This window comes from Myotis daubentonii, chromosome 13, assembly GCF_963259705.1.
Source record: "Myotis daubentonii chromosome 13, mMyoDau2.1, whole genome shotgun sequence".
NCBI lineage: Eukaryota > Metazoa > Chordata > Mammalia > Chiroptera > Vespertilionidae > Myotis > Myotis daubentonii.
In genome coordinates this window covers 7799556-7812631 of record NC_081852.1, presented here as the reverse complement: position 1 = coordinate 7812631, position 13076 = coordinate 7799556, and the positions used below count along the sequence as shown (strand labels likewise).

General features: G+C 44.2%; 1 protein-coding gene across 4 annotated transcripts in view; it reads left to right on the top strand.

Annotated features, from left to right (window-relative positions):
• PARG (poly(ADP-ribose) glycohydrolase) overlaps positions 1 to 13076 on the top strand; it is a 182060-nt gene that overhangs the window by 120589 nt on the left and 48395 nt on the right. For all 4 annotated transcript variants that reach the window (XR_009448338.1, XM_059662103.1, XM_059662102.1 and 1 more), the window contains exons 12-13: positions 4361 to 4436; positions 11719 to 11866. Coding sequence is in view for 3 of the 4 variants with exons in the window: in XM_059662103.1 (XP_059518086.1) it covers positions 4361 to 4436; positions 11719 to 11866 (224 nt within the window). In the remaining variant the exon portion in view is untranslated. The remainder of the gene's footprint in view (positions 1 to 4360; positions 4437 to 11718; positions 11867 to 13076) is intronic.

The following is a 13076-nucleotide window of genomic DNA, read 5'->3' as shown; positions in this document are numbered from 1 at the left end:
TCACAGTAAGTAAATAGTGCTTCCTCAGCTAAACTGTTTTTAAAAATATGTAATTGTTGCCTTGGCCAGTGTGGCTTAGAACATTGGCCTGCACACCCAAGGGTCGTGGGTTCGATTCCCACTCAAGGGCACATACCTGAGTTGCAGGTTCGATCCCTGACCCAGTCCAGGCACATGCAGGAGGCAACCAACCAATGTGTCTCTCTCACATCAATGTTTCTATCTCTATCTTCCTTTCTCTCTCTCTCTCTCTCTCTCTCTCTCTCTCTCTCTCTCTCTCTCCATCCCCCCTCCCTACTTCCCTTTCTCTCTCTAAAAATCAATAGGAAATATTATATATATATATCCTATATAATAAAAGGGAAGCATACAAATTAACCGCCCCTCTACTACACTCAAGCCACGCCCACCAGCCACACCTAACGGCCAATCAGGATTGAGTATGCAAATTAACCCAACTAAGATGGCAGTGGCCATGGAGCTGGAGCGAGAAGGAGGCGATGGAGAAAGCCAAGCTTCCCACCTGCCCAGACCGGCACTGGGCTATGCTCAAGGGTACAAAGTTTCAATTATAGAAGATAAATAAATCCCAGAAAAAGAAAAAAAGGAGAGGCTGGGAGCTTGGGTCACTGGGGGCCATGGCCAGCCTGAAAATGGCCATCAGCCCCTCACCCAGGCTGGCCAGGCACCCCAGTGGGGACCCCCACCCTGAAGGGGCTGTAGGCAGGCTGAAAATGGCCCTGAACCCCTCACCCAGGCTGGCCAGGCACCCCAGCAGGACCCCCACCCTGATCCAGGACACCCTTCAGGGCAAACCAGCCGGCCCCACCAGTGCAACAGGCCCTATCCTATCTAAAAAAAGAGAAACATGGTAATTAGCCGTACCTCCGCTACCCTTCCCATTGGCTAATCAGGGCGATATGCAAATTAACTGCCAGCCAAGATAGCGGCCGGCAGCCAGGCAGCTTGAAACTAACATGAGGCTTGCTTGTTTCAGTGACAAAGGACTCCAATGTTCCCCACCTGCTGCTGCCGGCCTCTGAGCTTGTAGTTTGAAACATTGTTACAAATATAGAAGCTAAACAAAACCCCAGAAACTTGCTTTCAGCCAGCCGGGATCTCAGAGCTGGAGTTGAAACAGTGTTTCGATTATAGAACCCAAACAAACCAGATACCTGCTTTCAGCAGCTGAGGCCTAAGAGCTGGAGCCAAGCCTCAGAGCTAAAGCTGGCCCAGAATTAAAAAAAAGAAAAGAAAAAAAGGTGCAGTTGGGAGCTTCAGTCACCCGCCAGCCTGAAAACAGCACTCAGCCCGTCACCCAGACTGGCCAGGCACCCCAGTGGGGACCCCCACCCTGAAGGGTGTGTGACCAGCTGCAGACAGCCATCATCCCCTCATCCAGGCTGGCCAGGCACCCCAGTGGGGCCCCCCACCCTGATCCAGGACACCCTTCAGGGCAAACCAGCCGGCACCCACCCTTGCACCAGGCCTCTATCCTATATAGTAAAAGGGTAATATGCCTCCCAGCACCAGGATCAGCGTGACAGGGGGCAGCGCCCAAACCCCCTGATCGCCCTGCGGCTCTGTGTGTGACAGGGGGCGGGGCCACAACCTCCCTATCCGCCCTGCTCTGTTCGTGACAGGGAAAGGTACCCCAACCCCCTGATCAGCCCTGCTCTGTGCCTGATAGGGGGGAGCTCCCCAACCCCCTGATCTCCCTGCGACTCTGTGTGTGACAGGGTGCGGCGCCCCAACCCCCCGCCCCCCACGGGCTCTGCTCTGTGTGTGACGGGGTAGAGCCATAACCTCCCCATTGGCCCTGCCCTGAGTGTGACAGGGTGCGGCACCCCAGACCCCTGATCCGCCCTGCTCTGTGTGTGACAGGGGGCGGTGCCCCAACTCCCCTATCAGCCCTACTCTGTGAGTGACAGGGGGGAGCTCCTCAACCCCCTGATGGGCCCTGCTCTGTGTGTGACAGGAGGGAGCTTCCCAACCCCCTGATCAACCCTGGTCTGTGCGTGACAGGGTATGGAGCCCCAACCCCCCTGATGGGCCCTGCTCTGTGAGTGACAGGGGGCAGCGCCCCAACCCCCTGATGGGCCCTGCTCTGTGCGTGACAGGGGGTGGCGCCTCAACCTGCCCATCGACCCTGCCTTGAGTGTGACAGGGGGCGGTGCCCCAACCCCCCAATCGGCCTACCCTGAGCGTGACAGAGGGTGGCATCGCAACCTCCCGATCTGCCCTGCTCTGTGCATGACAGGGGGAGGCGCCCCTACTCCCCAATCAGCCCTTCTCTGAGCCCAACCAGGGGCTGCACCTAGGGATTGGGCCTGCCCTCTGCCACCTGGGAGCAGGCCTAAGCCAGCAGGTCATTATCTCCCAAGGGGTCCCAGACTGTGAGAGGGCACAAGTGGGGCTGAGGGACACACACCCCCTGCCAGTGCACAAATTTTTGTGCACCGGGCCTCTAGTCCTATATAATGAAAGGGTAATATGCAAATTGACCCTAACAGCAGAATGACTGGTTACTAGGACACACACTGACCACCAGGGGGCAGATGCTCAATGCAGGAGCTGGCCGCTGGTGGTCAGTGCACTCCCACAGGTGGAGCTCTGCTCAGCCACAAACCAGGCTGACGGCTGCCAGCACAGCAGTGGTGGCGGGAGCCTCTCCCGCCTCCTCAGCAGTGCTAAGGATGTCCGACTGCAGCTTAGGCCTGCTTCCCGCGGGCAAGTGGACATCCCCCAAGGGCTCCCGGGCTGCCAGAGGGCCGCTGGAATGTTCGGGCTTGTCCACCTGGCCGGGGGCCGCGGGGCCGAGCTGCGAGGCACGATCTGCCCGCTCCGGCAGCTATCCAGCCTCGCTGCTCCGCCGCTGATGGAGTGTCCCGAGGCAGTGCCCATGGGAGCAGAGCTGAGGCAGCGGAAACAGGAGGGAGCGAGGCAGTAGAGAAGGGCGGGCTTCGCTCCCTTCTCGGCTTCGCTCTGGCCTCAGGAAGCCCTATTCTTGCAGGAATAGGCCCAAGGAAGCCCCCTTCTTGCAGGAATCTTCCTGCAACTGCCTCTAGTGTGTGTGTGTACATATGTGTATGTGTGTGTGTGCGTGTGTGTGTGTATAAATTCCCGTATCCCCCTTCCCAAATTAATGCCACCCTTATAAAAGTTAGGGGTTTGGGTTTCATCTTTTACATTCTATTATAATTTTATTTTTATATAATAAGTAATAGGGGAAAATCTAGGGAAAAATGTCATGAAACTAGTCAAATGGAATTGGCTTTTTAATATAATGTAAGCCTGATAAACACTCTAATGAAGAAAAAAGTTTTTCCTTGAATCTCTTAAGATCCCTAGCTGGGTCTGAAAATTAAACTGACCAAACAGATTAACAGGAGAAAAGCATACAAATTTATTTTATATAAGTTTACATGACATGGGAGCCTTCATAAGGAAAGGAAGACCTAATGAAATAGTCGTATGTACTTTTAGGCTAGGTTTGATGGAGAGTAGACAGTTGTGGATGGATTGAGGGATAGGAGGCGATTATAGTAAACTGTTGGAGATACCATGGCCCCTTTGTCTTTGTTAGGATTCTTTTTGGGATCCCTTTGTGTTTAAAGATAAGGATGCTGTTTTCCTCTGGGTATAAGGAAGGTACCTCTCATATGAGGGTTCATAGCCTGTTTCAGGGAAGAAGGGAGGTTCAAGTGACCTTCTTCTGCTGTTTTCTCAAACCTCTTCCACTTAAAATATTGACTATGTTAAGGTGTAGTGTGTCCTGAACTTCATAAACACCTCAGTGACCATGGTGTATGGAAATGAAAGAAAATAATTGTGACTTACCGGTAGTAGGTTCATCTGTCAATTTTATTAATGTAAAAATACTATAGATCAGAATTTCTGTGGCATATATTTTCATCAAGACATATCCCCCCGACACACACAGTTATCAAACTAGTGAAAATAGAGCCCATCTGAGAATCATATGTGATTTATTACCAACTTTTTCTTTATTTTTTATTAGGTTATCAACTCTAGGATAATAATAAAATTTTATAGATCTTAATTCTTTTATATTTTAAGTTTTTCAACACTTAAAGAGGAAAGACTTTGATACTTTGTAGGGAATAACAGGTTTCAAAAAAGTATATTATCTCATTTTAATTTAAAAATGTATATTTATATATTTGAATTAGAAAATGTTTGTTTCTGTACCAAGAATGTTAACAGTAGGCATCTGTTTCTGGCTTTTGAAATTTGGAGTGCTTTCAAATTTTTTAATAGATAATTTATATTTTAAAATTCTTCTGTAGTGAATACCTGTCATTAAAAAAACAAATAAGGGAATTTTTTTTCCTTATAGGTGTGAAAAACCCCTGACTCGACTGCATGTCACTTATGAAGGTACCATAGAAGGAAATGGTCAAGGCATGCTACAGGTGGGTGAATCCCAGCAGCATGCTTGTGTTTGGGACTTTTGTCAAGCTTTTGACAGCAAAAAGCGTTTGAAAGCTGTTTATTTATCTTCTAATTTAATGCAAAGAAGCACGATAGCAGAATGGAGAAAAACACCAAACAGATCATCTTGACAGCTGTGGTAATATTGTTACTTGCCAGCATACGCTCTCTGTTTCTTACATGAACCTCTTTTTTAAAAAGCCTTTGACAGTAAATCCCAAGATCTGGACAACATCAGACCTCTTGGTTCAGACATAGATTGTGGATTGACAGTGGATGAAGTTCCCAGGGTATGGTCTTGACAAGCTGTCACAGGACGGTTTTGTTCTTTTTCTTTAAAGGCTCTTGCTCTGCCCTAAATGATGACCAGCTTGAGATGTTTTGCTGCCACCAAACTTGTTTAGGTTTAGGAGACAGACGTCTAAAACTGATTGATAAGAAAGTCCTTTCTCCCATATGTAATCATTATAGGCACGTGAACCAACTATGCTTGCTGACTTTTCTCTGTTGTAGATCTGCTGTCTTTTCCCAGTTGTAGAGCAGGTAATTTTGTCCATCTCTCAATCTTTGTTATTATTTTGTGTTGCTGCCTTTATTTAAAATAATATTTTTGAGAAAAGGTGTCAACAAGTAAAACACCCTGTGTATCTAGCTTTAAATTGATATAACCTAACCCAGGGGACCTCAAACTACGGCCCGCGGGCCACATGCAAATACAAATATTGTATTTGTTTCCATTTTGTTTTTTTACTTCAAAATAAGATATGTGCAGTGTGCATAGGAATTTGTTCATAGTTTTTTTTTAAACTATAGTCCGGCCCTCCAACGGTCTGAGGGACAGTGAACTGGCCCCCTGTTTAAAAAGTTTGAGGACCCCTGACCTAACCTGAATACCTGTTTTCCTTTGCTTTAAAGTGATTTTTACTTACAATCACTAATAAGAGAAAATGTTAGTGACTTTTGTTCTTATCCCATTTATAAGAGCGTTGTAATATCAATTTTCTCTGAAAGAATCTTGTATATCATCTCATAGTGGGAATGGCTGATTTTTCTTCTTCAGTCCTTATTTGTTGCATTTATAGAGTGTGGCAAAAGTAGGTTTGCAGTTGTTTGCATGGAAAATAATACAATAATCCTATATAATAAAGAGGTAATATGCAAATTGACCATCACAAGATGGCTGGCAGGGGAGGGCAGTTAGGGGCGACCAGGCCAGCAGGGGAGGGCAGCTGAGGGGGGGGGGGGGGGCGGAAACAGGCCTGCAGGGGAGGACAGTTAGGGGCGACCAGGCTGGCAGGGGAGGTCAGTTGGGAACGACCAGGCCTGCAGGGGAGGGCAGTTAAGGGGGACCAGGCCGTCAGGGGAGGGCAGTTGAGGGTGACTGGGTCGGCAGGGGAGGGCAGTTAGGGGCAATCAGGCAGGCAGGCAGGTGAGCGGTTGGGAGCCAGCAGTCCCGGATTGTGAGAGGGATGTCCAGCTGCCGGTTTAGGCCCGATCCCTATGGGCCTAAACCGGCAGTCGGACATCCCCCGAGGGGTCCCAGATTGTAGAGGGTGCAGGCCAGGCTGAGGAACCCTCCACACCCCTGCACGAATTTCGTGCACCGGGCCATTAGTCTATATATATATAAGAGCCTAAATGACCGGTCACTATGGTGTGCACTGACCACCAGGGGGGGCAGATGCTCAACGCAGGAGCTGCCCCCTGGTGGTCAGTGCGCTCCCACAGCCAACCTCCCGCGGTCCCCCCCCTTTCCCCTTGCCAGCCAACCTCCCGTGGTTCCTCCCCCCAGCTGGCTGGCCCCAGTAGGGACTGGGCGAGACGGCCCCAATCGGCCCCGATCACTGGCCAGGCCAAGGACCGCCTGTGCCTGAATTCGTTCACTGGGCCTCTAGTTTGAGATAATAAAAATGCTTAAGATAACTGAATTAATATTTGTCCTGTACTTAAAATTTGTTTTAAATTTGTATTTAATCAGTACCTTTCTATTTAAAACAATAATTTTAAAATATGGTTAAAATTTGTTTCAAATGAATATCACTTTTTCCCACATTTTCATCTTGATGACATTCTTTCCTACATTAAAGTCTTGTATTAACTGAGGGAGTCTTAATGCACACAAAAATTAACAAAGCTCCTGCTAGTTAGCACTGCAGGAGTGCTGACCTTTCATTACAGCACAATTCAACAAGGAATTACTTCACAACATTCAAAGTTGAGATTCTCCCCACTTTCCTGGAACATATTATAGAAGAAATATGAAACCTCAGTAGATTAAGAGAATACCATAAAGGCTTCTATTAATTGTGCTCCCTCCTCGTGCCATGTATCCCCAGGAGGTCAGGGAGTATTGTATTGCAGTGCCACAAAGCTTCTTGTGTAGCATACTAATTACATTATGCTGAATGGCAACAACAACAAAACCTCTAAGGAGTGTTATCATTTCTCTCTTTTCATCAAGTTATAATTCAGACACTGAGTAATCTGAACAAGTAGCTTTAAAGTGAGTTGGAAAATGACTAGCTAAAAATAAAGAAGCACTCACATGCTGTTTTCATGTACTGGAACCAGTTTCTCACCTGTAGTAGCCTTTTATTAGGTACTTTTTATGTAGTAGAAACTTTGATTTTCTAAAAGACTCCTGCTTTCAGGCATATTGAGTTTAGTGTATTTATTTGTGTGAATAACTATCAAGTAATAAATGTTGGCCTTTTATTATAGCATGTACATGGAATGTATATCATTTATCATTACCAAGTAGTACATAAGTTGGGTAGAGCTTATCTTTCTATTTTGATTATTTACCTCATTCCAGTAAAAATTAAGTTTTGCTAATCTCAAACCTTCTTTGTTTTTTATTTTTATTTATAATACCATTATACTTAGTCTCTCAATTTTTAAGTGCTGTCCATTTTATTTCTTTGCTGCATCTCTCTTTCCTTCACTTTCCTTCCACTGACCTATTTGAGGAACTAATATAGCTTGTATAAACTATCCAGTAGTCACCTAATCAGCCTCCACTTTTAATTTTATACTTTTTCGGTTTATTCTTTAAACTTTACCCTGAATTATCTTCCTAAAGTCCAGGTTCTTTGTTGTTACTTTTCTTTTTTAGAATCTTTTCTAGAACCTTCAGAATTAAGTAAAAATTTCCTGGACCCCAGATCACTTCATCACCACTATAACCCTCCCCATACTCTACATTACAAACACGCATGAGGAGTCTGCTTCCATTCTGCTCAGACAGCTCCTTACTTTTGGTTTCTCCTATGTCCCTCAGCCTGAAAATCAGCAAAATCCAGATTGAATGACACGTCCTCTTGTAATGCTCTCTATTCTCCTTCCCATGCTTATTTTATTTCATTGTACTAGAGGCCTGGTGCACAGGATCATGCACCAGTGGGGTCCCTCAGCCTGGCCTGTGCCCTCTTGCATTCGGGCCAAAACCCAGCAATCCGACATCCCCCCGAGGGATGTAGCAGTGCCAAAGCAGCAGGTGGCTGGGGAGGAGCCCCAGCTGGGGCTGGACACAGCTCTGCTGCCGCTCATCCCGCCCCACTGCGCTTGCCGTGCTGCCACTCGGTAGTGCTGCCGCAGAGGCGGGAGAGGCTCCCGCTGCCGCAGCTGTGCTTGCCAGCCATGAGCACAGCAGGAGTGCACTGACCACCAGGGGGGCAGCTCCTGCATTGAGCGTCTGCCCCCTGGTGGTCAGTACACATCATAGTGACTGGTCATTTTGGTTGTTCAATCGTAATGGTCACTTAGGCTTTCATATATATATATTATTTAGGCATTATCAATTTAGTGGTAATAAGTTCTTTAATAATTATTCTATCATTCTGCTTATGTGCCTGACTCCTGGGTAGATTGTAAATGCTTTGAAACTGTCTTACTCATCTTTGCATCCTATGATTCCCAGCACAAGATTCAGTCAATATTTGTTGAATTGAACAGTTTAAGCCATAAATCACCCAGTGCATAAAGACCTCATTATGTAGTAGGTAACTAATTCTAATCAATGGACTAGTTTAACTAAAATTATATATATATATATATATATAAAAGCCTAAGTGACTGTCTGAACCAGCAGTCACCAACCTTTCGGACCTCACGGACCAACAGTAGTCCAGGGACCACCAGTTGGCGACCGCTGGTCTGACTGTTTGACCTTACAACCGGTAGCTATGATGCATAATGACCACCAGGGGGCAGACACTCTGACTGGTAGCTATGACATGCAATGACCACCAGGGGGGAGACGCTCAATGCAGGAGCTGCCGAGTAACAGTAACTTTGCAGATTGCCTTCTTGCACTCAGGGACCCCTCAGGGGATGTTGGGCTGCTGGTTCCGGCCCAATCCCCACAGGCCAGACTGAGGGACCCCACCTGCCAGAGGGACCCCGCGCACTCCGCAGACCACCTACAAACCACAGGTGGCACTTGCTACTAATTAGATGGTAGTGCCCTAACTGGTTTAGCTCAGTGGAGAGAGCCTCGGCCTGCGGACTGAAAGGTACCAGGTTCGATTCTGGTCAAGGGCATGTACCTTGGTTGCGGGCACATCCCCAGCAGGAGGTGTGCAGGAAGCAGCTGGTCGATTTTCTCTCTCATCAATGTTTCTAACTCTCTATCCCTCTCTCTTCCTCTCTGTAAAAAAATCAATAAAATGTTTTTAAAAAGAAGAAGAAGATGGCCGCAGGTGCAGCTGGCCAGGGAGGGGCCGTGGGAGGTTGGCTCCAGGGTGTGTCTGGCTCGTCTCGCTCAGTCCCACACCGCCAGCCACCTTCTAATTAATTTGCTTTTAGTGTGCACGAATCTGTGCACCAGGCCTCTAATTTTTCTATGATAGCTAAAGAGTAACTGTTTTTTAGCATTGATTTAGTACGCCAGAATATAAATCCAAATGTATATGATTCTCTGTGGTAACTCATTTCAAGAACTTGTCTAATTGTAATTTTCAGTGTTTTCCAAGTTCTTCTATACTTAAATAATACTTTGCCTTCTGTTAATTTCTGTCTTTTCTCATATTTTTCCATATCAAAAGATTCATATTCTTGTTTTACTCTTTTGTAAAATAGGTTTCAGATTATCATTTAATGTCATAATTGCTTTAGAGAACAAATTTTAAGAAATCATATATTTGAAAAGATATGTAAAATAATAATAAAAATATATATATATTTATATGTCTCCGCCCCAGCTTTTGGTATAGAGCTCCTAAAACCTGGGTAGCTATGTAAGTAATGAGAGCACAAGGACCATCTTGTATTCTAATACTAGAGGCCCAGTGCACGAAATTCATGCACTGGTAGGGTCCCTAGTGGCTGCCGGCTACTGCCTGGGTACTCCCTCCTTTCTCCCGGCTGCCTGCTGCCGCCAGGGCCTCCCTCCCTTCCCCAGCTGGCCCCACCCCCTGGTCAAACTCCCAGACTAACTCCCGGTAGAAGGGACAATTTGCATACTACACTTTTATTATATAGGATTTGGTCTTTGGTTTTGACACAGAGCTCCTAAATCCCTTGGAATTTTCTGTGTCACAGGAGTGAGTGTCTTTTGTTGTAATGAGGTGATTCTTGGTGGACTCCTGAATAGCTTCAGGAACGGGGCTGGTCACCAGAAAGCCAAAGCCATGCTTAGAAGTTTGGAACTCTCTACCTGACCTCTCGTCCTCTGGGAAAGGGAATGGTACTGGAGACTGAGTTCATGATCAATCATGCCTACATGCTGTAGCTTCCATAAAAATCCCAAAAGTCTGGAATTCAGAGAGCTTCCAGGTTGGTGAACATGTGGAGGTACTAGGAGAGTGAGTGACTTGTGGGAAGAATGACTTGCCTGGAAATTCTGTGCCCCTTCCCAAATACCTTGCCTTGTGTATCTCTTCATCTTGCTGTTCATCTGTGTCCTTTATTATAACCTTGTAATAAACCAGTAAATGTAAGTGAGCGTTATCTTGAGTTCTGTGAGCTCCTCTGGCAAATTATCAAACCCCAGGAGGGGTCCTAGAAACCCCTATTAAGCAGTCAACTAGAAGTTAGGACTTACAATTGGCATCTGACGTTGGGCAGTCTTGTGGGACTGAACCCTTAGCTTTTGAAATCTGATGCTAATGCCAGGCAGATAGTGTCAAAACTGAATTGAATTATAGGACACCTAGGTGGTGTCGCAGAATTGCTTGATGTGTCCAATATCACACATTTGGTGTCAGAGTGTAGTGAGTTTGGTAGCAGTGTGAAGTTAAAGGGGAGATACAGGAATGTGGTTTTCCTACACCGTATATAAGCCTCTCTTAACACTACTTAACTGAATTCTGGTGTTTTTTTGTATGGGTATGGTTATGTGTGTGCACAGTTGTATATAAGTGTGTAATATAACTCCTCAAATAGAATATTCTAAGGCAAAGTTGGAAACCATTTCTTACATATTTCCTCATAATTCCTAGCGTTGTATGACATCTTGGAGTGCTTAGTAAGTCTAAGACAAACAAATAATGATGGCAAGTTGAGTTTGCTTTCTCTTGAGGATTGTATAATCATCATTATTAATAAGAGCTTGGGGATCCAATCTTAGTATTCCACAGGAAGCTTATGTATAGTTTTAAACTAAATTGGAAATATTTTGTTGAATCTTTATTGTTAAACTAGGTTTTGTTCTTCATTTATTTCCTTAGGTATATTTTTAAAAAAGAGTTTGTAATGTTCATGTAGTTGGGAGTTTGCAACTGAATTTAGAAGGACAAAGTACCTACCCCTTTATTCTTCCATAGAAGGAAAGTTTACCCCAAAAAAGGTCGATTACTGAACTTTAAAGTTCTTTAAGAACAAGTTTTTGATTGCCATATTATATAAGAAAGGTATAGTTACATTAAAGTCTATGAAATACATAAATGGAAATTGAGTAGTGAGTGGTGGGGAAATGATCTAGAGAACTTTCCAGATAAAGCCTTTCTTGATTTGTGGTCCTTGGAACACAAAAGGTTTATAAACGAAAATCCATATAATTACATTGAGTCTTTTGTCTAAAAAGCTCCATTTTCTAGGTTCCTTCTAAGGTTTTGGATCTAAAGAAATACGAAGAGATGTTAACTGCAGTGAGATGGAAAGAGTGCAGGCAACCACAACCTATTCTTCCTGAAAAGATTACTAACTTGGGGTTGATTTATATAGGAAAGGAAAGCAAGATTAGAGATTAGAGGTGGTATACTTGTGTATCATTTATGTAGGTATTTTAGATCAGCATTTAACATGCCACCTTTTTCCAAATAGGTGGATTTTGCAAACCGTTTTGTTGGAGGTGGTGTAACCAGTGCTGGACTTGTGCAAGAAGAAATTCGCTTTTTAATCAACCCCGAGTTGATTGTTTCACGGCTCTTTACTGAGGTGCTGGATCACAATGAATGTCTTATCATCACAGGTTAGTTTGGGATCATCTATGAATACATGTCATGAAAACTAGAGGCCACTCAGATAAGCTTTTCTCTGCCATGGGCATTAGTCCCAGTATTGTTATTCATTCATTTATATTTGGTGTTTTGAAGTTGTTACACAGTTGGGCCTTGAATACCAACCCACACTCCCAACTCCATGCAGTCAAAAATTCACAGATAATTTTTATTTCCCCAAAATTTAGGTTGTCCCTCGGTATTGGTTCCAGGACCCCCTGCACATACCAAAACCTGAGGATACTCAAGTCCCCTATAAAATGGCATAGATCAGTGCATGCAGTTGGCCCTCTGCATCTGCAGAAACCCAAACGGATCAAAAACAGTACAGGTCTTTACTGAAAAAATCCACATATACGATTAAGTGGCACCGGGCAGTTCAAACTTGTGGTTCAGTAATCAACTGCAGTTTGTTTGTTTTGTTTTTGAAGATTTTATTTATTTATTTATTTTCATTATTATTATTATTTTATTTTTGTATTGTCTACAGTTTTACATATGTTTCCTTTTCCCCCAATTGATCCTCCCCCCCCCCCCCCGTCCCTTTCCCAGCCCAGGCAAGCCCCCACCATCACCTGTAGTTTTATTTGCCTGATCTTGAGTAAGAATTTTATCCTGTCCTTTTTTCCCCTAGGCATCATTATCTAGGAACAAGCATAAAAACTATTCAGTTATCTTCCAGTTTGAATTTTTATGATGTAATGCCCTAAAAATAAGAAAATGATAGGACTTTGAGCATGTATTCTATTATTATTCTTCCATTGTATTTCCAAAATGATTTGTTATAATTCAATATGATGACAATATATAAATGCAAAAAGCAAAGTTACAGTGTTTGGAGAGAGTTAGTATACCAGTGAGCTATAAAGAAGAGAAATAAATCAGGAACCTTATGGTTACCCTCATTTCTAATACTAAGAGAAAACGTATGACTATCTTAGTACCTATCCTTGATTTAAGTTAATGAAAAAGAGAGTCAAATTTATACTTTAGGTCTATTATTGAGATTAAAATTTTTATCTTTATTTACTTTTTTTAAAATTGAAATATCACTATGTCTTAGTATTTTCTTGTGAGTGAGCTACAGAAAGTAATAGCTCTTAAGAAACTCTTAATTAGTTACCTTAGGTAAGTTAAGCCTTTAATTCAAGTACCTGAAAGAACATCCTCACATAAAAGCCA